The sequence below is a fragment of the Microtus pennsylvanicus genome, chromosome 17 (assembly GCF_037038515.1).
Source record: "Microtus pennsylvanicus isolate mMicPen1 chromosome 17, mMicPen1.hap1, whole genome shotgun sequence".
Classification (NCBI taxonomy): Eukaryota; Metazoa; Chordata; class Mammalia; order Rodentia; family Cricetidae; genus Microtus; species Microtus pennsylvanicus.
Genome location: NC_134595.1, coordinates 43047758 through 43072203, shown reverse-complemented (window position 1 = coordinate 43072203; position 24446 = coordinate 43047758). Strand labels below are relative to the sequence as shown.

The 24446-nt window shown below is 41.4% G+C and overlaps 1 protein-coding gene across 16 annotated transcripts in view; it reads left to right on the top strand.

Moving 5' to 3' along the window:
- Dock10 (dedicator of cytokinesis 10) overlaps window positions 1-24446 on the top strand; it is a 249100-nt gene that overhangs the window by 66429 nt on the left and 158225 nt on the right. For 2 of the 16 annotated variants that reach the window (XM_075952016.1, XM_075952020.1), the window contains exon 1: window positions 19528-19711. The exons of 10 other annotated variants lie outside the window; for them this stretch is intronic. In XM_075952016.1, the coding sequence (XP_075808131.1) occupies window positions 19637-19711 (75 nt within the window). In that variant the 5' untranslated portion in view covers window positions 19528-19636. Of the gene's footprint in view, window positions 1-19527; window positions 19721-24446 lie in introns of those variants that run through there. 4 more of the 16 variants (XM_075952014.1, XM_075952018.1, XM_075952015.1 and 1 more) reach the window with 3 other exon arrangements.

The window sequence follows — 24446 nt, the reverse complement described above, 5'->3', positions numbered from 1 at the left end:
ATAGAATAAGAAAACGCTGAGAATTTGAGGGTATAGATTCCAGTTGCCTTGCTAGAAAGGAAAGATCAATATCTAGGAGATAAACTGGTATGGCAATGGTTTTTATAACAGTTGGTTCCAGAGTAAGTGTATTTGATCAGTTCTGGAAACCAAGAGATTCGTATTCTTTTTAATATATGCTGGTCCCTGCCCTTTAGCTCAAAGACAGTGGACTGCAGCTGCAGAGTCTGTGTGCGCTTTCAAATAGAATGGCATTAACGCAAGCTGCAGGGTGTCATAGTAATAATCATTTCAGTAACTAGGAAATACTCACCAGTTTTTATCATCTTAGGAATTAATCCATTTGGGGGTATGAAGGTCAATTCTGCCTTTCTGTATGCAAGGGACTCCTGCTCCATGTTATTCTCTTGACTATTTCTCAAGGACTAAATAAAAAATGTATTCAAGTTAATCTGTAGAGGTGAACAATGGCAAAAACAGGGTCATCTAAGTTTCAGAAGACATGTGGGGACCCATGGGGACCATGGCAGAGATGATGAAGGACTTAGAAGGTAAATTAATTTCTTGTCATTCTTCACATTAACTGCTTACCTCCCCTTTTCATGAAGCAGGAATCCCAAAGGATCATCTCACCTTTAGGCAAATTTAGCAGTCATTTTTCTTCAGGTCCTGTATGTCCAGTTCAACAAGCAGTCCAGGCAAGAGAAGTTTCTTGCCCAAATGGCTAACCAACTCCATAAAAAACCTCTTTGGTGCCCATCTTCCCCTTGAAATAGATTGGTGCTGCCAGGAGCAGATGTCTCTCAGTGTTATGAAAAGTCCTAAGTTTTTAAAACGTTTTAAATGCCATATTCTATAGTCTTTGAAAGGTTTGAAGGATGCCTATCCATCTGAAATACATCTTTTTACATCTAGAAAACCTAACTAACAAGACTAAAAGCTTGACTATTATAGACAATTATCTATTAGCCTATATTTCTTAATTATACATTACATTTTTAAATGAATTGCATGATCACAATACCTTAATCAAGAGCATAAATATACATATAACAAAACTGACCTAAAATTTGTATCAATAAAGCAAAATCCATATCAATGCAAGCTATCCATCTCTATATCATATCCCCCTTTAAATTTAAGCAAACATTTATAAACAATATTTGGGAATATGGTTTATTTGACTTACACTTCCATATCACTGCTCATCATCAAAGAAAATCAGGACAGAAACTTAAACAGGGCTGGACCCTGGAAGCAGGAGCTAATGCAGAGGCCATGGAGGGGTGTTGCTTACTGACTTGCTCCTCATGGCTTGCTCAGACTGCTTTCTTATAAGACCCAGGACCACCAGCCCAGGGGTGGCACCACCCAAAATGGGCTGGACCCTCCCTCACTAATAACTGATTAAGAAAGTGCCTTACAGATGCATCTTATGGAGGCATTTTATGAATTAAGGTTCCCTCCTTTCAGATAACTAGTTTGTGTGTGATGTTGGCATAGAGCAGCCAGCACACCAGTGAACCAATGATGGCCTCCGACTGGAAACAAATGTGAGAAGCCAGGCAAGGCAGAACTTAAGGATAAGGAGACATTTAGGTCAAGAGAAGACTCACTGAGCAGGGAGGAGGTACACTTACGTGTGGCAACAAAGGGCAGTTAGTCAATGATTCTGTCACAAGGCTTGCTTTAAAAGAAACATGCCCTAGATCCACTCTAAAACAATGTGACATGTTCATCCATATTGTCCTTGGTCTCTTTTTGTTTCCCTCTAACATATCCACTTTTCCACGATGTTTGCTGTCTTTTGTTCCATTGTTGCTTATGACACTGGAGACTGTTGAATGTTCAGCTGAGATTGAATAAATTCCTTTCTTTCCTTTGGTTCAGAGAGTTAAGTGAAAAATGTCAAATCTGTAAATAACAGCTGGATGCTGTTATAGGAATTGGAGATGGTTGATTTGAACTGTGGGAGTATAAACCTGTAGATATCTTGAAGTACTGATTTCGGGGAAAATGGAAAATAAAATATTATCATCAAATGCCTCATTGTGCACCACTAAGACAAAAACAAATTACAAGACTTACATGAGTTCAAAATGACACAATAAAGACTTCTAGAAGCCCCCAAGTTCATCATCAGATGCCTTCAGATCTGTTGTTAGGGAACGGGCTGTTTGCTACAGCTGTGGTTAAACTTAATATGGATCTTCAAGATGTTACATGACTGCCTTAAAGATGGAGATTGAAAGAAGAAACAGGATTATCAAATTATTGTCGCTGAGAAAGCCCACACGTGATGTGGAATGTCCTTCTGTCTATGTGTTGCTTTTATTGGTTAATGAATAAAGCTGTTTTGGCTGGTGGTTTAGCAGAATAGGGCAAGGCAGGAATTCCAAGCAGACAGAGGAGACAAATCTCAAGTAAAGATAAGTGAGAAACAAAGAAATAAGAGTGGGCATTGCCTAAAATTTACAGAAGACACCCTCTCCTCAAAAGCCCTAAGCCTGAGTTTGGTGACTTCTCTTGACATTCACCTTCTGCCTCTGGTTTAAGTGAAGGGTAGTCTAGTTATAAGTATATCCTGTGACTGTTTCACAGTCAGTTAAATGTTCAAGGCTTGGCTGTTGCTTTGAATCATTCAACGTAATTTGTACACAAATAATGCCCCAATAATATAGCCAAAGGCTTAAACTAATGAATTTCATAGATATTCTTTTCTCATTCTTAAGCTCGTTTTCAAATACTGCATGTGACTTATTATGATCATGCGACTTTATTTTGAGCAGTAAAAATGCTAAATGAATTGTTCTAGTAGCTTTCTCCTTGACATTTTTGCTCACCTGCTTGATTTCTGATCAAATGCTGCCTAGTGTGTACAAAATCATGGTCCTAATTCATGCTGTTTTGCTGTGATTCACTGAAATATGTTCATAAAATGCATAGTGAGAATCAGAAAACAGAAGCTGCACACCACAGGAAAATCGGAAAGCAACAAATCTCATGTTCTCTCTTTTTATTGCTTAATAAGATATGAGAGCAGGAGACCAAAGAGATGAGTCAGCAGTTAGCAGCACCTGCTTGTCTTCCAGAGGACCTGGGTTCAATTCCCAGCATCCATGTGGTAGCTCACACCCATCTGTAACACCAGTTCCAAGGAATCTGACAACTTCTTCTGACCAGGCTTATGCAGACATATGTACAGACAAAACACTAAAATGTATAAAATAAGTAAGTAAATAAGTACAAAAATCTCCCTCTAAGAAAGATAAAATGGGTCTCTGACTCTTGAGTCTTCTCTTCTGTTGGTTTGCTGTGTCCAATGTCCATATGATAGTTTTTACTTCATCTTGTTATATTTTGTCATGTTTGGTTAGGCTCTTAGAAGCTTGTTATTTTCTAATGGGAGACATAAAAATGGTATATCCGTAGGAGAGAGGAGGTGGGGAGGAACTGGGAAAAATAGAGGGAGGAGAAGCTATAATCAGGGTATATTATGTGAGCAAAGAATCTATTTTCAGTAAGAGAAAAAATGGGAGGAAAACGATGATTTCTAGGAAACAGAAGTGAAGCAAAAAAAAAAAAGCAGATCTCCCTCTTTGACTTGCATTTTTCATTTTTGGCAAGTTTATTTATTTATTTTAATTAAAAAAAATTATGTGATTTCCCCTTTCCCTTCCCCCCTTCCAACCCTCTTGATCTTGCTCAAATTCATGGTTTATTTTTCTATGAATGTTGTTGTGACACATATGTACATAAATGAAGCCTTCTGAATCTATTTAGTTTTGCTTATGTATATATAATTGTATGTATATGATTTTATAATCAACCACTTTGTGTTGGGTAACAAATTAGGGGGCTATCCCTAAGGAAGATTAATTCTCCCTCTTTCCATAGTCACTGGTTGCCTATAGCTCCTTGTCGAGGGTGGGGCCCTGTTAGATTGCCCCTTCTCCAGCAGCATCTCTTTGGGTTTTGGCATCGTTCAGACCTTGTTTAGGCAGCCATACTGTTATGGTATCATGGGCGTGACTTCCCTGTCATTTCTTCCCCCTTTTTTGTTTTGTTTTGTTTGTTTGTTTTGGTTGGTTTTTTTTGTTGTTGTTGTTTTGAGAATTACACTCGAGACTTTACAGTTCCATTAAACTAAATATTCAGTCTTCTATGAAGCAACAGTCCATAAGGAAAGTGGTGACATTTATTTAATATATTTGGAGCAGCATGTTATCAAGTAAGATTAGATTGTTTAATGAATAAAACACCAAGGGGGGTGTGACTCCAAGGGAGGAGCACTATTCACCTACATTTTAAAGTTGCTCTCATATTATATATCAGAGAAATGTTAGGCCTTCAGAAATATCTTTGACAACAATTTGGAGGGAAGGGAAGCTCAGACAGTGGGTGATGCCCAGGCTAAGCACTTGGAAATGTTGATCAAATATCCGGAGGCGTCGGGGTGTCTGTTGTCCCCACTGCCTTGTGGTGGGGTAATGTTGATCAATTACTTCAATTCTGCCATAGATAGCAAGCAATTGTACGCACTGGAAGCCACGGTGGCCTATTAATAATGCATCCTAATTTCTAAAAGTAGCATTTCTCTTGGCTCTTAGAAAAGCTAGTTTCTGATCTTTGTTTTTGTACATAAACTCATGATTGAAGTAAAGTCGTAATTTTAGAGAAGAAAAACATGTAATTATAAATAATATTTCTGACCTTTTCTACATAAAATTAGCACAATCAAGTTTCTTTCTTAAGAATGCTGAAATAACCCTTATGGCAGTGTTTTAGGTTATAATCTACCTGTAATATCAATATTTGAGTCATCCCTCAAAATCATAACCAGTCTGCATACACTACCTTTCTGACATTCAGGTAGTGAATGCAAGAGGACCTAGCCACCAGAGCTGTTAGGACTCCAAACTGTCACGTTATGTTCAAATGCTAATAACAAACTCCCACATCTATAAGCGCGTGGGAAAGAATACAGCTACAGGACAGATTGAGTTCCAGGCTGCCTGACTGTCAATCTCATAGACAGTCATCTTAGAGTTTCACTGAGGTCGAGGGATCCAAGGTCAAGATACTAGTTAACCTCCCGAAAGATACTACAGTCTGTGCAAAGTTAATTCTGATGCTACGTAAATGTAAGGCTAAGGACTGTATTCTCTTTCCCAAAAATGTGCTCCAGCTTCTAATGCAGAACAATTCCTACGGGTGCAAGTCGATAAATAACAAGTCAAGCTGTGGAACAATCCAGGGGGAATGTGGTCACACGCTGTAGCCGTCGACGTAAATTCACCAGCAAAAGGCCAGAGCAGAGTGAATAGGGCAGCCCCAAAAGCAACAGATACTCTCCGAAATCTGTTTAACGATGAGATGAATAAACCTCAGCTGCCACCGCAGAGTGCGGCGCAGAGAGTGGACTCAGATGACCAACATTTGCTCTAAGCTGAATCATTAATTACTTTCCCTGCTGACGGCAGTGCTTACTCGGTACTTACTAAACAACCGTGGAAGCTTGCCCAGGCTTCATCCCATCAAGCCAAGATCTCACAGAGACCCAGCAAACCAGAAGCCATTTATCTAAACAGATACTGCTTTCTCCCTGCCTCAATAAAAGTAATTTTATATGTGTATTTAAAGGTGTATTTCTCTAACTGTTGTTCACAAGGATCTTGGTCATATTACCATGGAAAGTGATGCTGGCAGAGATGGGTACCTTATCTGGTTCTCAAAAAGAAATAAATTAATATTAAAAAAGGTATTGCCTTGAAGTCAGTCTATCTCCTAGCCGCCATGTTGATAATGATCCCTTTGCTTTGGTGCCCTGTGTCTTTCTTATCTCCTGCAATCAAAATGTTGCTGTCTTCTTTTACAAAGATATTTCAAATTCTATATAACTCAGCTATTTGCTCTATGTATCAGCTGCAAACGCAGTTTTCTAAACTGTATGACACAGAACAAGTGGTCTGAAGCTGGGCATTTCGGGGCCTAGAACACTAGCCCTCAGAAAGTGGAGTCAGGAGGATGGAAGTGAGTTCATGGCCAGCCTGGGCAATGTAGGGAATACAACAATAATAGTCTAAAGGCAACATGTGTAAAAATAAATGTGGAAAACATCACATACATCATATTCCCAGGAATTTTGTTTGCATGTTGGAAATGCATAGCTCTGGGGAACTCTGCACCAAGGAGGCCTGCTTAGTTATGCTCAGGTTCAAATTTCCCAAGTTTAGTTGACTTTGAGCATCTCCTGAATCTCAAGACATTAAGGAACTCGAGAAGCAGTAAGAAAACACAAAGATGCTGACAAGTGCTGCTTATAGCTTCTGAACTAAGAATGGCACACTCAAGTCCTTCTTTCTAAAGGAAAAAATGCTACAACAGGAGGGATAGGTAAAACAAAAATATATTACATCCTTAAGACTTCATGAAGATTATGCAAATGAGGGGAGGAAATTGAAAGTGAAAGTGAATATAAAGACCCCAGCCATATCTTCTAGGTGGAGGAAATGCCATACACGTGATAAAACCACATGGAAGAGGATTTGGATGATAATGCTATGAACGTTTGAAAGACAATATTAAGGCATCTTTTTGTGGTTGATTTTTACTGTTTTGCAATGTAAGTTTCCCATCACAGCCCTTCTATAACTCTCTCCTTTAAGATCTGAGTGGGTAAAGAACTTTATCTTTCTGATTATCCTAAATACTTAGTATAGTATCTGTGCTCATTCATGGAGCAAACAAATGGGTGCAAACAGTAAGTAATGCTTGCAAAAAGAAAAATCCTGCCTTAGCTAACGTGAGCGTGATAATGAAACAGGAAGTATGTGTAGGGCCTCAGATTGCAGCTAAAGTTCAGGGACAGGGCCCCGGGAAGCTCAAAGAGGAACAGAATCCCAGAAACAATGATTAATAAGTGTGCACAATTGGGAACACTGCTTTGGTGTAAATTATGTCTGTGCATTTTGTTTTCATGTCAGTTTTAGGGGGCCATAAACTTACAGAAGAGACTTCTAGAAGTCTGGTGGGGTAAGGGCACTTCGTCTGCTGTGCCCTGAGAGGTAAAGAGAGTGGAATGTTACCTGTCAGAAAACTCGATGCACAGTGGTCACAAGGCGAGAAAGAGAGTGATTTTCCTGGCTACCTTAACCCTTTTGTGTTCTCCTATAGACTTAAGGCTCTGGATTTCAAACCAGGTCTGCAGTAATCTTTAGTAGTGATTGGCACAACAAGTCAATCCAAATGGCAGAGTCAGGAGGCTCTGAGCATCGGGCACTTTCCAAAAGTACCAGCTTCCCTATGCGGGCTTCAGTTCTTCAGCTGCTCTCAAGTTGAGTGTAAGGATACTGTGTGTTTGTGCGTGTGTGTGTGTGTGTGTGTGTTTTAAGAAACTTGTATATTCAGATTTCATCAAAATCATATGAGACTCTTACGCATGAAAATAGGGCTAACGCTCTTTTCAGTGTTGTGTTATAAACTTTATCAAAGGCTGTGTCATGTTGGAAGGCACACCTGTTTATTTCTGCACGAGCCCTAGCAGAGGGCAAACATCTTTGGGGACACACAATGGGGACTGAGTATGTACAGCAAGGGCTTCTGGTTGGAAATTGTCTTTGTTTTCTATCTGTCACCCGAAATGAAAAATGAGAACAAACAAAGGCTTTTGTTTTTCTGGGCATTCATTTTCTTGAAGATAGGTGGCATGTATTGTATTAATTAAAAATACAAAAATGTAGACTATCAAGGACAAAAAAGACTTTAGGCAAAAGCATCCATGGAGACTACTGTTTTGTCCAAGGTCACCCCAGGCAGAAGTGAATGGACTGGACCCATGCCTATTTTCCAGTAAAAAAAAAAAAAAAAGGAAGTGGCTTATTAAGGCGGGCTTCACTTCGTAGCTATGATTGCTAAAGCACATAACGGAATACAAATTCAAGGCTGGTTTCCTAATATACACTCCTCATTGGCTATTAAAGCAAGGGGGATACCAACTTCAAATCATGCCAGTAAGCTTTGAGGCAATCTAGGTACCCGATCTCCTTCCCAATCTATAACATCCTTGCAGTGCAATGAGAGGATTAAATGTCTCTTTGTCAGTGTACTTTAATACCTTTCCGTGTCCTTGGAAAGTTATGGAAAGAGCTTAGGGGAAGACAGAAAATGGGAGTGCCATGTCCCCTCCCCCCTTTGTCCTGTTCACAGCACCAAATTGGTGATTATAATGTTGGTTCTCACCACATGCCAGGAGACAGCCCAGCACAGTTGAAACATAAAGACCGTACTGTTTACTGCTCTGGGAATTCACAGACCTTGTTTCAGCAGGAAAGTAACCATGAAAAGATAAAACAGCATATGATATTGGTTAAAGCGTGGCTTTCTTAACTTCCTTGCTATTTGAGCCTTTTGTGTGGGGTGAAGGGAGATGACAGGAATGAGATAATTGGAACCTTTTGTAGTGATGCACCATGGGGATTTGAAAATGAAATGGCCAGTGTTGTAAGAGGCAATGAACGAGAAGAAGTTGCTGTGGAGGGTGTGAGTCTGCAGGGGTAGACAGGCAACTGCATGTCATTCTTTGCATCCATGCGAAGTAATTCACATTGCCACTCCCTTCACATTGTGTATCCCTGTCGCTGCCACGTGCAAAGCAGTCGGTGTCCTTTTGGTGCCCCTACATCTCCTTCCTTCTGATGGTCAGATTACAGATATCTAGGACCTTCTCGTACCCTCCTCCCAAACACAGGCTATAGGCTCCCCGCTTCAAACCACCTCCTCAAAAGAATCTTCTCATAGTTATAATACCATCCATTGAGCACATTCTTAATTCCCAAGCACTGCGCTAAGTACTCTACACATACTCACTTATGAAACCTCACAACGTCTACTGAAGTAGATATTATGCCACTTTGCATGTGAGAGGGTAACTTATCCGAATCCTCTGGCAAGTAAGACCGGGAATCCAACGTGAGTTATCTGACTTGTGATTCTTGTAATCTCAGTGGCAAGCATCACGTTACCATCTTCATCTTCCATGTGGGTACCCTCATCTCCAACTCACCTAGGTATCTAGCTTGTCTCTCACAAGATCTCATCTAATATTGACTTATAATGGCATCCGATCTTTCCCCAGTAAGACTAAAGGCATATATAGCCCCCAACAGAAACACAAGCTCAGATCTCAGAGAGGGTAACTTGAGGTGTTGTAGATAAGAAGGAGTGGTTACCAGTAAGCTAGAGGTGCTTTCAAGTGGGTCAGTTTAGCATTTAAGAGGCACTAACTAAGTTCATCTAAGGAGACCATCATCATCCAGATCACTAACTTGCATGCTATCATCATAGAAACACTGTGTCTGGATCCCAGCACTGTGTCTGGATGTGGAGCAAACATAGGCTACATCCCTTCCTAGGGAAGCATTGCAATGTCTGGAGATGACTGAATGTCACAGTAAAACAGAACTGCATGGTTGGCAAGAGAAGGGGTGTTGCAGATGACATCTCATGAGGCAAATGACATCTCATGCAAGCCTAGCCTCCCTTACTAAGTTATAAACAGAGGAATGGCCCATGAAGAAGAGATGAAGTGAAATCAAAGGTGGGTGGGGGCAGATAAAAAAGGAAGTCGGAAGTAGGTCTGAGGCCCAGCTTTTGATGGTTGACTTTACTCCAGGGATTTCTCCTCATTCACCTCGATGGACACCATAATCCAACTGGTTAGCTAATTTCCATGCATTCGTGAAAGGAAACATTTGATTGTCGACTAAGACCTCAGGCTAGCAAAGTAAGCCATTTGTACAGGGAGGTGGTCCCCACAGGAGTACTACTGGATAATTCTGTGCCCAAAGCACTGTTGGATGAACTGATTTCCAGGTCACTGTTCCTCAAGGTATGGTCTGTGCCCTATCTGCAATAACCATTACCTAGATGCTCAATGTCACAGCAGATGGCTGGGCCTTCCTAAGATTGCTGAGGCCTAATGTTGGAATCCACTGTCTGACCATCTTTCTGTGTGATTGAGCATACATTAAAGAATTTTCTTTGACTCTCATTGCAATAGTGACTTTAAAAGCCACGATTTTGCACTTTATTGCCAAGGCCCTAACTCAGGTAACAGTGTCTGTGTTGACATATTCTTGCACTTGGACTGACCTGGCTCTTTTCCTGGTTTTCAAATTCTCTGGCACATATGCTCCATGTGTGGCTGAGTTTCTGCCTCCTTGAATATTGATGTATTGGTGTACCTCACCTTCTCCTACACAGGCTGCAGGACGTGTTTGTTCTAATCTTGTCTTTGGCACTGGTAGAATTGTACTGGGAAACAGGAATCCAAACGTCTTACAATTTTCTCCATCTCCACAAACCAGATTGAACAGGTTTGATGCCCACAAGAGAGCTATGCAATCCTCATTTTCTTATTGTTTTCAAGCTTATTTACCTGGTAAGGAGCAAAGCGGAGCATAAGATTTGTTGTTTAATTATATATCTTAAGCTATTGTATACCAAAAGCTCAAAAGGCCAAAAAATTAATTCAGAGTGCACATTTAGGACAATGTTCTAGAAACATAAAGAAGTTTTTTTATAAAAGCAGAGGGGTATGATGATTTTAATTCATAACCCAAGACATTACTGCTTTAAATCAAAGAACTGTTTTAGCTTTGTTACCTCCTTATAAAGATTTCAAAGTATGAAATGGTAACGTTGAAGAAATGATTTGAGGGATGGACATGTTTTCAGGGATTGTACCTAAACTGAGTTTGATCCACTAACCTGTGATTGTTGATGAGTAGTTAATTGTCTGCATGATCAGAGTTTGGAAATACCACTCATTTATTTCCTGTGTGAATTATGTAAATAAGTCAAGTAGGGTGGATAAGAACGTTTTATTGGCTCTGATTTCTTATCTTTGTGTGTAAGAGTGTGGGGTGTATGAGTGTGTGTATGCACATGTGTGGGGGCTATGGCTGTGTGTGTGTGTGTGTGTGTGCGCACAGTTATAAAAGCCAGAGGTCACCAAGAGGTGACTTCCTCAACTGCTTTTGAAGTTACATTTTGAGGCAGTCTCCCCCTGAATCTGGAGCTCACTTATTCAGCTAATCTAGTAGCCAGTGAACCCCAGGAGTCCTCATTTACCTCCCTGGAGCTGGGATTACAGATGAATTCTGCTGTGCCCACCTTTTGCAAGTGGATACTGGACATCTGAACGCAGGTCTTCAAGTCTGAATGATGAACACTTTACTGACTGAATCTTCTCCCCAGCCCCTGCCCCTGGTTTTTCAAAACCTATCTTTTCACAAAGATCATCAGAGAATAAAATATATCAATTATGGTGATATTCTATGAACAAACCAAAATTTCCACTGAGATTTGGCCTCCTCACTGGATACAATGTGATTTGTACAATCTATTATTAAAGAGTGGGCAACATTCATATTGAAAGTTAACAGTAGTTATGGTCAAGGATGTCAATGTGAGGAGCTTATTTTGTTCTAAAGGGAAAGGATTCTATTCTGTAGTTAACATTGCCAACAGCAGAATGCTGAAGTGTGGTCCAAGCCAGTAAGCACAGAGAGACCTCTGTCTCTGCAGAAAACCCCAGTGTATGCGAGTTTCTGTCTGCTAAAACGCAATAGCTTTAGTTCAGAGTTCCTAAGCCCAGTATAGCTGGGGCTGTATTTGTATGTGTTCGCCTGACAGCATATAAAAAAAAATAATCTGTTCCAACCAAGAATGTCTTTCAGTTCTTCTTTAAAAGAAAGAGAAATGATACTATGATGAGAAACGTCTTGCCTTTGCAGACAGCACATGCTCGACCCTTTCCAGAGAAGCTGCCTCTTGTGGTAGAAGGCAGCTAACCCAGACACCCACATTTGTTCAACCTGGGAGTGCTCAGCTTTAAAGGCAATGTCTACATCACGTTTCTCATCTCAAGACTCAAATATCTATGTGGAAAGGGATGCAAAAAAGTCGAAAGAGCCAGAGGTGGTGGCTGATTTCAAGACAACTGTCTTTCAGACAAAACAGGGCAGGTGTACATTTGAACTCATAAAGACTGTGACAGTATGCCCAAGATGTCTACGGGCTCCATGCAGACAAAATCCCAGCATGGAGGAGGGGAAGTGGGCACGAGGTTCCACTCCTAGCTGAAGAGCTACTTCCTTAGATTGCTGCTGGCAGAAGAATCAGTTGTCTTTAATGGAATGACAGCTGTATATAAATGACATCCTCACCCCAGCAGTAGTCAACCTACACAAACAGCACTGTGTAGACTTTTAACAGAGAAGGAGGGACAGAGACAGGGACAGGGACAGGGATGAATGAATATTTGTCAGTTGGGTGGGTAGGACAGCGGGGGAGGATCTGGAAGGAGTTGGGGGAGGTAGGTAAAAATGACCAAAATTCATGGTATGAAATTCTCAAGGAATAAATAAAAACGTTATGAAAAATAAAGCAAGTATCCATCTTGGAGGGATTTCCAGGCTCTTTTCCAAGATGAAGAGGAGGAGAGGGGAGGTTGAGAAATACACAGAATACAGGTTTCAGAATATAACTATTTTTTAAAAAAATTATAGGCAGTAGAAGAGAAAGTGTATTGTCTTTGGAATAAAATGTATTGGAAAAGAGAACACTGTGTTCTAAGTAAATAGTTAGCAGCATGACCCTTTCAGGATAGAGCCAGAGGCATAAGCTCCCACATCAGCTGTGGTGTTTTCGAGGTTGTTGTTGTTTATTGTTGCTATGCCTTAGCATCTGAGGACAGAGGCAAACTCAGAACTGTGCAGTTTGGTTGACCTTTCCCCCAAGAAGCATAGACTCGAGGGCTAGTGACTTGAATCATACTTCTGTCTGAGCCTAGGCTCCAATGAGACCACAAAGGATGAGGAAGTACCGCCTTGCTGCTTGGTTTCCTTTAGCCCTGCTTCATGGTGGTAAGCAGTGCTTGCAGGTGCTCCGAGGACCAGACTCACTTTTTCCCCTAAGCAGAAAGCAATGCCCTGAGCTCCCAGCAGGCAAAAGGAAAATCAACTGGAAACAGAAGAAAGCAAGAAGAAAATACAAGACAAGCTTCTTAGGCATTCCCCAGCACTAAGGAAGGAATCAGCGGGTTCTGAAAAGCAGCAAGGAAGAACGATACAGATAGCATACTAAAGACTAAAGTGGACAACCCAAGTGAAAGTGCCGCTAGCACATGTTCAGAGTCAGGTTTGAAAGCCTGTGTGGCCTCATGTGTGCACATGTAACTCTCAGCCCCTAAGATTTCAGTTCTAATTTTTATAGTCGTTTTTAGGAAGTGGGTTCACTGACTTTATCTAAGAGACATTATCAAGCTTCTGTCCAATTTTAGGTTCAGTGATGATACGAATGGCAAATAACTGAGTGCAGTTGTAATTGAAGGTTTTAAAACATAAGACCTAACATAATTGCGTGTGTGAAAGACGGTCTTCTTAGAGCTTTTGTCTCTAGCTGATTGCCTTTGCTGTCTGCTCATATGTTTGATTGTCCCTGGCATTTCACTTCCTCTCTTCCAACTTTGCTTATTTCTGCCCTACCCTTATTTTTCTCACCTTTGCTTCACTGTGATGTTTTTCCAGTAAATGAACTGCAAACTAAATTTCAAATTACTCCCACTCATTCTCAACTCAACAGAAACCTGGATCCCACCTAACTGCTCGGTGAAACCACACTCAAAGGCCAAGTTCTTTCTTCATCTACACCTTCTTCTCGGTGTATTCTTAAGTTTAAAAATACTCTGAAATGTTAAATGCACAAAAGGCCAAACCATAGCTGAGATGGATGGCACCCTTAAGATGTTCCGTAATGCTCTGACTGGCTCTTGAGAACCTATCCTTCCTGCCGGGTTGCCTTGCCCAGCCTAAATACAGGGGGAGGTGCTTGGTCTTACAGCAGCTTGATATGCCAGGCTTTGCTGATGCCCGTGGGAGGCCTGCCCCTTTCTTTCTGAGAGAATACAGAGCAGGGGTGGTTTGGGGGCAGGCAGGAGTGGGAGGAGAGGAGGGAAGGAAGGCTGCAATCAGGGTATAAAATAAATAAACTAATTTTTAGAAAAAGATGCTCCTGTAGGAAAATCAAATACTAATCTTTTAGTGCTAGTGTGAGAGGGTTTTGAAGTTATGGATTAAGGTTGTGTGATGGTTTCTTCTGAATGTCAACTTGCTACAAACAAAAGAGGAAAAGAGCCGAATGGAGGAATTATCTAGATTATATGGGCCTGTGGGGGATTTGTCTTGACTTAACTGAGGCAAGAAGAGTCACTGTGAAGCACACCCTTTCCTGGGCTAGACCCTGAACTGTACAAAAGAGGAAAGGTGGGAGGGCAGGAACAGCAGCAAGCAGGTAGCCTGGGCACACGTGTTTCTGTCTCCTCCCGACTGTGGGTAAGATATGACTAGCTGCTCTGAGTTCCTGCCTTGACTTCCTCTCAGTGATAGACTGTACCCTGGAGTGAGAAGCCACACAAACCCTTTCCTCCCCTGTGCTGCATTTGGTCAGGGTGTTTTATCACAGCAGGAACCAAACTAGAACAGGTTGCTAATCAGACGGCCTGAAAAACAGAAGAATTTTGTGAATCAGCCTAGAAGAGTCAGACTGCCCTCCCGAAGCCTCAGACTCTGAGCATTCTCCCATTTTAGAACAAGAGAAGCAGAGAAAGATGAACCACAACAGGAGCCAGTGGGCTTTCCATTGTAAGAGGGGTTCAGCTGCTTCCAACTTAGAAAGGGACCTTAGAAAGATGAACCACAACAGGGGCCAGTGGGCTTTCCATTGTAAGAGGGGTTCAGCTGCTTCCGACTTAGAAAGGGACCTTTAGCTGAGAAGTTCAGGCAGCCTCTAGAAGCTGAGCATAACCTCCGCGTGACAGACAACAGGGGCATGGCTACTTCGGGCCTCCAATGGCAGGAAATGAATTTGCCAGCAATACTCCATGAGCCTGTAAACAGATTCTCCTCCTACACTTCAAGAAAGACCACAGAATTGCCAACATCCAGATTTCAGCCTCATGGGACTCTAAGGTGCTCAGAATTTTTCACTCTTGTAAATTGGGAGATTATACTAGGAGTTGATTTCAGTCTCTGGATGAGGGAAATTTTTTTTACAAGAGCAATGAAAAACAAAAACAGATTGCTAGCATATTTTCTGAAATGTCTGATATCTGACTATTCAGATTGCTAGTTCTTCTAAAGCATGGTCAAGACTGTTTGTCTTAACTTCCAAACAGCTATCGAAAATTGAAAATGTACCTTTTCCTGGCTTTACACACAGACACTGAATGCATATACAAGAATGCATAGCCCTGAGAGTTTCTTACATTTTGGATATGTCTGTATATGTGTTCATTAATTCTTTGAGAAATTCATGCAATGTATTTTAATCATATTAACCTCTTCCCCCAACTCTGTCTAGATCCACCTCCCTTTCCTACCCGCTCAGGTTTTTATTCTCCTTTTTCAAAAGCCCATGAAGTCCCATTCACTCTTGGATACACGACCTTCCAATAGATCAGGGTGGCCATATCAAGGGACATACATGCCTTTAAAGAGATCTGATTTTTCTGCTGGAAGCTATTAGCTGCCAATAGCACCCAAGCTAAGGGTGCCAACCTCCTCTTTCCGTGCTGGGACTTGGTCTGGCCTGGCAGGGCTTGTGCACGCTGTCCCAACCACTGGGAGTTCATATGTGCAACTGCCCTGCTGAGTCTAAAACAACACTACTTACTGGTAGTCTTCCTCCTTAGGCTCTTAAACTCTTTCTGTCTCCTCTTCCACCATCATGTCTGAGCATTGTACGCAAGGGCTATGATGGAGATGTCCCGTTTAGGGTTGAGCATCCCTCAGTCTCTGCTTCTCTGTACCTTTATCTGTTGTGGGTCTCTTTGTCAATTGCTACCTACAGCAGAAAGAAGCTTCTCCAATGAAGGTGGACAGACTCACTATTATATGGCTATAAAATGATGAGTCATTAGAAATTGCTTTCAATTTTATGTCTATTCAACAAAATAATAGTAGTAGGTTTTCCCCTAGGGCTCTTGACTTGTCTCGCCACAATTTTTTGGACCCCATCTTGGTACCAGTTACAAGTTCCATCTTGGGAAACAGGCCTTAACTTCAATCAGAAAGTTTTTGGTTACTCCCATGACCTGGTTGCCACTATTGTACCAGTGGTCTTCTCTTGCCAGGCAGATTTTGACTGTAGCTCACAGAATTCACAGCTACATAAGACCAATGATTCCTTTGCTCCTCTGCTAGCGTACACAGCAACTTCCAGCACTGTGAAAGCTAGCCAGGAGGGTATGAAGCCTCCAGGTGAATACAATCCTGATTTCCCCATGTTTTATGACCCAAGTACGTGGTACCTTCAGCAATAGGGTCATGTCATCAAGTTCTGGAAATTAAGCAAGAGCAATGGCAATCGGCTATAATGTTTGGGTGTCTATAGGACCTCACAAGTCAACAACTTCTTTCCCAGAAATGTTTTATTTTTTTTAATTTGTTAACCTCAGGTGCCTAGTAGGGGGATTTTTTTTACCTTATCATGTGGTAATTCCCTTTAAATCCTTCTCATATATGTTCATATGTGTATATTTTAGGAAGCTTCAATAGTAACAGGTTTCCATATGACTTTCAAAATTTCTTTAGTATTTATTATTCCTCTCATATTCTCTCTTAGATCCTTCCTCCCCATAATGTACTCCAATTTAACCGTTCCTGTTCCATTTATCCTACCATCTTATATATCCCCTCCTGGAAAGAATGCCCCAACACCAACACCTAACTAATTTCATGAACTCTGTGAGTATTCCAAGTAAAACATATATTTCTGAAGATTCAAACGTAATATCTATCAACAAGAGACAAGGTGTGAAGTTTGTCTTTCTGGGTCTAGGATATCTCACCCAGGATGACTATTTCCAGCTCTATCCTTTCACCTACAAATATCCTAATCTTGATTTTAGATTTTAGCTACCTCTTACATTACATCTCGTCTAAGACCTTAAATCTATCCCTGCCTCAGGTGTCCCACTACCTTATTTGTATACCTCCTGCCAGAATGCCTGGGCTCTGTAGTTTGCTGATAATCACTGTAGCATCCCAGTATTTTCTGAATTGCCTTTCATCTGCCACATTCAGAGCAACTTTGGGATCATGATCTCTATTCTATGATAGTTTCTGCAAAATTCAATTTACTTCTGCAGCCTCTCAAATGAGATCTATCTATGACTTTCCTTTTCACATCTCCAACATGGCTCTTGCCTGCATTTTAGGGACATACCTTCCTCTGTCTTCTTAACACAACATTCCATCATTGAACATTCAATGTACATAAAGAACCATTTTCTTCTTATTCCCATGTAATAGGACCTATCTGGCACAAACTCAGGAACCTACAAGATCTCAATCCTAGATATGTCGTTAACTGGATTTGGGCCTCCTGTTATTGTGACCCGACTATCTTCCTGTTTGAGACTAGGGTGAAAACAGCAATAATAACAAGCTTACTTGGTGGTCAGTTTGTTAGAGTTTAAATAAGCTCTTGGGCCAACACCCAGCACCTACTGTTTACTCAACAAATTCCTTCCATTATTTTCTGTTCGATTGTTAAGTCCTTCTTTATAGTCTCCTCGGAGCCATTGCTGTAAATTGATACAAACCCTTGGAAACTTAGTATCTGCAACCTCTCCTGCCTGTAGCTGCCCAGAGAAGATCCTCCTAAAATATCATCTCGATTATTGTTCAGAAATCCCTCAGTAGTCATTATCATTTTCAAACTCAATAGAAACTTTCGTGATGTTGACATTCAAAGGCATAAAGGAACCATCTCTGGCTTCAAATTTCAACCGTCCACTCCTCTTGTTTAATTCTTGGCTGTAGGTAGCATTGACTTCCAGATTTTTCCTAATATTTAGTTTTGTTGTAACCCTTAACCTCTATGTTAACTAATAACTGTGCTTATGATATAACAGTCAATATAATATATTGACTTTTTAAAAGCATTATCTGAATTATCCTTACAATTTCTACAAAGTGGTGACTATGACATGTCTGTTTGATAAGTGAGGAAAAGGAGACCTAAAATGGGTGAGCAACTAGCCAAGAAAGATTATTCTCTGATTCCGTCCATTCTCCCCTGATGCCTGTTCATGCTAGATGTCTTTACCTTCAATATTTGTTCCCTTGTATTCACCTTCTTGACCCTCAATGGTTATTCAAAGTTTCCTTAAGATATACATTTCTATATAGCTCACCCAAGCTTCTGCAAACTCTAGTGGGATTCTTTGTCCAACACAGATTCTTAAAACTACAGGAAGTGTCACACATTTCTCACAAAGCCCAACAATGCCCAAAAATGTCACCTAATCAATTCCGATCATGTACTGGAATTGAATGTCTTGTCTGATGAACTTGACAGTGACTCCTTTTGATTGGGCCATTGTCTGGTTTATGTTTATCGATGATTCCTGCTCACTGTCCTCGTTATTTTCATCTTCCAACACATTTCTGAAAAAGGACTGAATCAGAATGGGGCAAGATGCAACAGGATGCTGGTGATCTGGTGATGCAGCTTTTAAAGCTCCCCAGTGATGCCATCCCATGGACCATGCTCTACTGAGCTATCGGGTTTCCCCTTTTGGGCGGTCACCATGAGGTCTGTCTAGTTGATATCCCCAGATGCTCCTGGGTAATGCCTCCTTTAAAGGAAAGTGGTGTTCAACAGTCAAGGGGATAGAGAAAGGAGGCAGTCAATTCTTTTTTCTTTCTTTTTTTTTTTTGCCTCAGGCTGGGCCTTGAAATTTAGTCTCACTATATATTGGATGCGTTTTTCTAGCAAGCTACAGCCTCACCAAAATGAGCCAGTTTTAGATTGCAGAAGCTGAGGCATGGGAGGGACTCCAGGCTTTAGAGCCGTGGCGCCTAAAGAGGAATAGAAGACAGACTCTATGCAAAGGCAAGAAAGAGAGGAAGTTGCTTAGGAGTTTCTTGAGAATAGTATGTGCTTCTTATAAGGTGCTTTGCCTAGCACCCTAAACTGTGAGGCAAGAATTTGGAGTTCCACAGTTAGGAAAACCCACACATACATTTCTAGAGTTCTGATCCCTGCCAGGCTTGGCAGTTTCTGAACACTTGTCACTACTGCAAAGATTACAAATTGTTAAGCAATGCCATAACTGAGAAAAAGGTTATTTTTATTTTCAACCCTGAAAATAATAATTAAAAAATTTTACACCAGAAAAATCGAATGATGTGTTGTCAGACTCTCCATATCACGTCCTATCTTGGGCCTGCACATCCAATAGGTACCAATGGACTACATCGAGGGTGGACTCATTCATGCAAACCATCGATGGTCTGTGTCACTGTCTTGCACTAATGCAGGTGCCCAGAGAGAACTTGTGGACGAAAGCAGCAGTTCAACAGCTGATAGTTAGCTGCTCACAGGAAGTGGTGACTTGTGGCTTCGCCTTTCCTTTCTGTTGAGTTATATAGATGTAGCACGAACACTTCCCTTCTTAGGGGAGCAGAGAGATTTGGTCAACCAGCTTTGTTGAAGCCTCGGAAAGAACAGGTCTAAGGACATCGGGACTTTTCAAATATTTTATGACTCAATCTCAAGGCCTATCATGAGCTTCCGAGGAAAAGAATTTTGGAAGAAGAGGCGGACAGTGAAGAGAGTGAACCCAGAAGGAATCCACAGGGTTAGTGCTGTAGGTATCTGAGCAAACTTCTCATCTTCTCGGCCATGTGTTCTCGGGAAAATGCTGTGTGTTAGAGCAGGTTTCTCTCACGAGCTACTGGGCAGAGTGCTCTGTTCAACAGTGTATTCTGTTGGGCTCATAAATGGTCCTTTTACAAGTTGAATATTTATTGTGAAAGTCACCTTGTTTTCAACTTTATGTAACTGAGAAATCCTGATACTGGATTTAATATGATCATTGCCAGAGCAATCGGAATTCACCTAGGCTTATCTTAACGTTTGCGTATTACAATTTCTGAAGTTGCTTCTCTTGGTTCCATTTGTTTGTTTTGGGATTTATGTTTTTGGTTTGGGTTTGGGATTTATATGTCTGAGATACTCTCACACTGTAATCTAGACTGGCCTGCAATTACTGTGGAGTCCAGGCTGACTCAGGCTCCCAGCAATCTTCTTGCTTCAGATTCTGAGCCAGGGATTACAAATGTGAATTGTAGTCTCCGCTCACTCTCTGTCCCAAAGAATAGCCTGATGTTCCCTAAATTAAGACTCCAATATACTTATTTGTTTACAACTATATTTTCTTAAATATCAGTTTATCATGTCCCACTAATTCACTTTAACATTCTTAGAAAGAACAATTTAAACTAGGAAGGAAAGGGTAAAGATTTCATCAACAGGGCCAAGGAAGATTATAAAAGGCCAGAAAGATTTTATTTTACTGTGAAAATGGTTCTTCCTTATTATTCTTGCAAAATGAAAGGACGGCTATGGCAGAAACATGTCCTTGCAGATACTAATGTATAATTCTGTAGAAGTCAGTGGAAGCCGATTACTGGAGCACCTCCTGTGACAGGGAGGCTCACTTTATAGAATAGCTCATTGAAAGGCTGATCACTTTGCAGAGCTTATCAAGTCCTGTATGACATCTTCAGAGCTGCCCTCAACCTCGAAATCATGGTCATTTGGAGTCTGAACATTCTTATTGAGGAGTCTTCAATGCATTGTAAGACATTCAGCAACATCCCTGTCCTTTCTCTGTGGGGTCTTGGTGGCAGCAGCCCTGAGAGACAGCCGCTATGAAGTGTCCTCGGTGGACACTTCATGACCCTGAGAAAAGAGCAGAATTTATTTTCTGACATGTAAGGTTGACATTGTGCGATTCATTCAGCCACTATCTCGGTAGTCTATATCTGCTATGGACAAACTCAAAACAATCGTGCCCCTTGGCATTGTTCCCTCAGGCAGGTGGCCTGGGTTTCCCCCCAGATTTTGCTCCGCATTGCCAGAAACGTGAGCTCACTTGTGTCCTCTTGACCAGCTCCGGAGGAGCAGCCTCAGTTGTTTCTTTTTAGTCTTCTAGAGAATATAATTGTTTCAAAAATTCTCTTGGTGTGTGACAGTTTCAGCCTTCAGGCCAGTACAGGAAACATAACTCTCCTGTTGCATCTCTCTCGGTATTTAGAAGAACTGTGTCACTAGATTGGCCTTTTGTTTCCACTAAAAGAGACAACACACAGGAGAATGAGTCTATCTTACATCCACCACACGTACAGTATTGGCAAGAGGACAGTCCCCAGTGTCTTACGGTATAGTGAAGATAATCACTCTATGAATTATCTTAATTGAATTTGAATGTATTGCTACTGAGTACTACGGGAGAAGCAGCCAATGAGGACCTGGTGTTTTCCCACAACATTCGGTAGCAATGCATTCAAATTTAATTAAGAGCATTCATACAGTGGTTAGCTTTCTTCTGTGGAAGACACTCGGGACTCTTCTGCTACACATGTCTGGTTTTGGTCTGCCTAAGATAGGGATATCTACTTCCACAGGCTTTCTCTTCTATTGAGTAGAGAATTATTCAATCCATCCTTAAGTATTTCCTTAAGATAGGGCTTTCATTTTGGAAAGCAGACTCCAAGAAAGTGAAGTAAGTAATTTGAGTGGGCGCATGAAGCAGACACCCCGGGGGTCAGCCTGGCTCTCACAGTCTCTGTACTTGTGCATATTATTTGAACCACTCTGAACCTCTGTTTCCCCTTCTGAGAAATGTTCCTCTAACTCCCATCCCATCTTAAGATGCCATGTTAGAATTACGTGTATGTGTGCTGAGTCTAGTTTGAAAGCTGCCAAATACAAAATGGTTATTCTTTAAGTATCATTATTTCCAAGGGCAAGGGAAGAAAAGGATGCAATTGCAGTACAGGTTTCTCTAGGTGGCTCGTTTGAAGGCACAGGGTGCATGGGATTCTGTCATGCGGGAGGAGCAAGTTTAAAAACACAGCTGTTCAGTAAAAATACATCTGGATTGTGTTGACCATCTGGTGCTCCAGGGTCCCAGAATTCTGTGTGTGCATGGGATGGGGCTTGGCTCGGAGTGTGCCAGGTCCTCTTTGGTGTATACCCAGGTTAACAGACGTCCACCCAGAGCCAGCAGGAACTTTCCACTGCACATTTGTCTGTGCTTCTAAACAGAAAGTTACACCCCTAGATTGCCCTCGGAACTGCCTGAAGAGGTGGTAAAGAAGATGCAAATCAAGTGACAGAATTCCCCCGACAGAGACCTAAAGTCACGCTAGGGAACCAAAAATGCATGCCTTTAAATTGTTTAAATATTGTAACACGCTGTAATGAAAGGAAGATGATGATTGTTGGATGTAATTACCACTGTTTCTTTCCCTCCGACCACCTATGATCTTGTGACCATTGGCAGTACATTCAATCCCTGCTCTCAGGGAAAGTTAAAATGTACAGAATTTCATAATAATCTTGAATACTTATTCAGAACCGAGACTTTCTGAGATATACGCCTTTCAAATTTTATACTCTATTGATCCAGACTGACAGTATTCGTGCATTCTGTGTCCTTCAAACGCTGCTTAAAGCTGTACAATTTGCTCTGTTGGACTTTTTATTATTTTGAGGACTGGAGATATGACAGAATGGTGGAGGGTTTGTCTAACATGCAAGGACCTGGGTTAGACTCCTGAGCCTCAAGAAAATAAAACAAAACCGCTCTTACATCACTCCTTTGCATGGAAACATAAGTTGACTGGAAGCTTAGCTTACTTGCCCAACTTTCAAATGCATTAACTAAGAAATAGCTTTATATGTCTGGGGCCATGTCTCCAGAGGCAGCATACAATCTACACAGTACTGTGTTGTGGGTAATGTTCAGCAGAAGTGAAACTTACTTGTGAGGTCATCGTCAGCCTATGTCCTTGAATCTTAGAGCTCTATGTGCTGTTCTCCAGTGGATGGTTTTTTTTTCCTTCTTAAACTGCATTAAATGTTAGCTTTTATTTTTATCAGGATTATTTAACATGGTCTCTAGTGCATAGGAAGTCTTAATGAAAAGATCATTTGCTTTGTCATTTTCATGACTTAATTTGGAAGGATCAGATCCATGATTAAGTTGAGTTACTGTGTCTGTCATCTGCACAGTCAGAACCAAATGCAGAAGTTTTAAAAATAAATGTGATTCATTGTTTTAAAGTTGTCACTGGATTGTGGATTATTAATCTGTAGGATTTCTGGGTGTTTGGGAAAGCTCGGATATGCACAGCAGTTTGTCCTCTCCTTAGGAACGTTGCTTGTGAGCCCTTTAGGACCTATAGGCAGAGACACTGATTGGAGAGACTTCTGTTGGGTTTCTAAGGTGCGTTGCATTGCCCTGCTGTGCCTCAGGTCAGGGTAAACTTTGTATCTCCCTTCCTGCTCACACATCCTCCTTGGCTGTTACTGCTTGTGGTATACGAACATTTAGAGCAATCTATCTACAGCCCTGTTATGGAGCTAGTTAGCAAAAGGGAAGCACAGAGTAAGGACCAGGAGTGATGTGCTAACGGTTTTTTTTTTATTTCATTGTGGCACTGGGGATCAAACCCAGGACCTTGAACATATGAAGTAAGCACCCTACCATTGGACAGCGTAATGCTTGGGGAATAAGAAGAGAGACTGGGGCAGGATTGAGACAAAACTGGATTGCAAGGATGAAATTCACACACACACACACACACACACACACACACACACACACACAGAGGTACTTTGAAAGAAAACCAAGAAGCAGGACTTACCAGAGACTTCTGAACCCAGTCAGATCACACACAAAAGAAGAAGTGTGTTTTGAAACTTGATCCACCCTGAGACTGTATGTGAAGGCATATCAGGGGAATCTGAGTGAAGAGCAAGAAGAAGGCAGGTAGCTCAGCCAGGGAGCTATAGAATGGCTGCCTCCAAACTGGACTTGGAAGGAAAGTCTGTAGTGTAACCAAAAATGACCTCCCTTTCCTTGAGGCTGACTGTTATGGGAAAGAGGATTAATTCAGCAAAGGCCCACCTGTCTATCTGAGTGTAAGATGGGTCAATTGTTAGAAGAGGAAGTTCACAGTGCTTCGGAAGTGAGGTCACGAAACCAAGTCATTACTGACACAGAATTTTTAAAAAGGATTTCCTTGAGGGCTGGGGAGTTGCTTCCATGAGCAAAGGGCTTGCTGTAAGCTTGAGGACCCGAGCTAGGGTGGCAGTAGAGACTGGAGCAGCCAGCCTCACCCAATAGGTGAGCTCGAGGTCCAATGACAGAGCTTGTCTCAAAGGGAATGAGATGCAGAGCCTGGAGAGCCGTTGAGAGAGCACCTTACATTGACCACTCACCTCCAAATGTGTGCATACACACATACACCCTAGTACAAACATACACATACCTGCATGAACATGTACATGCCCCATACACA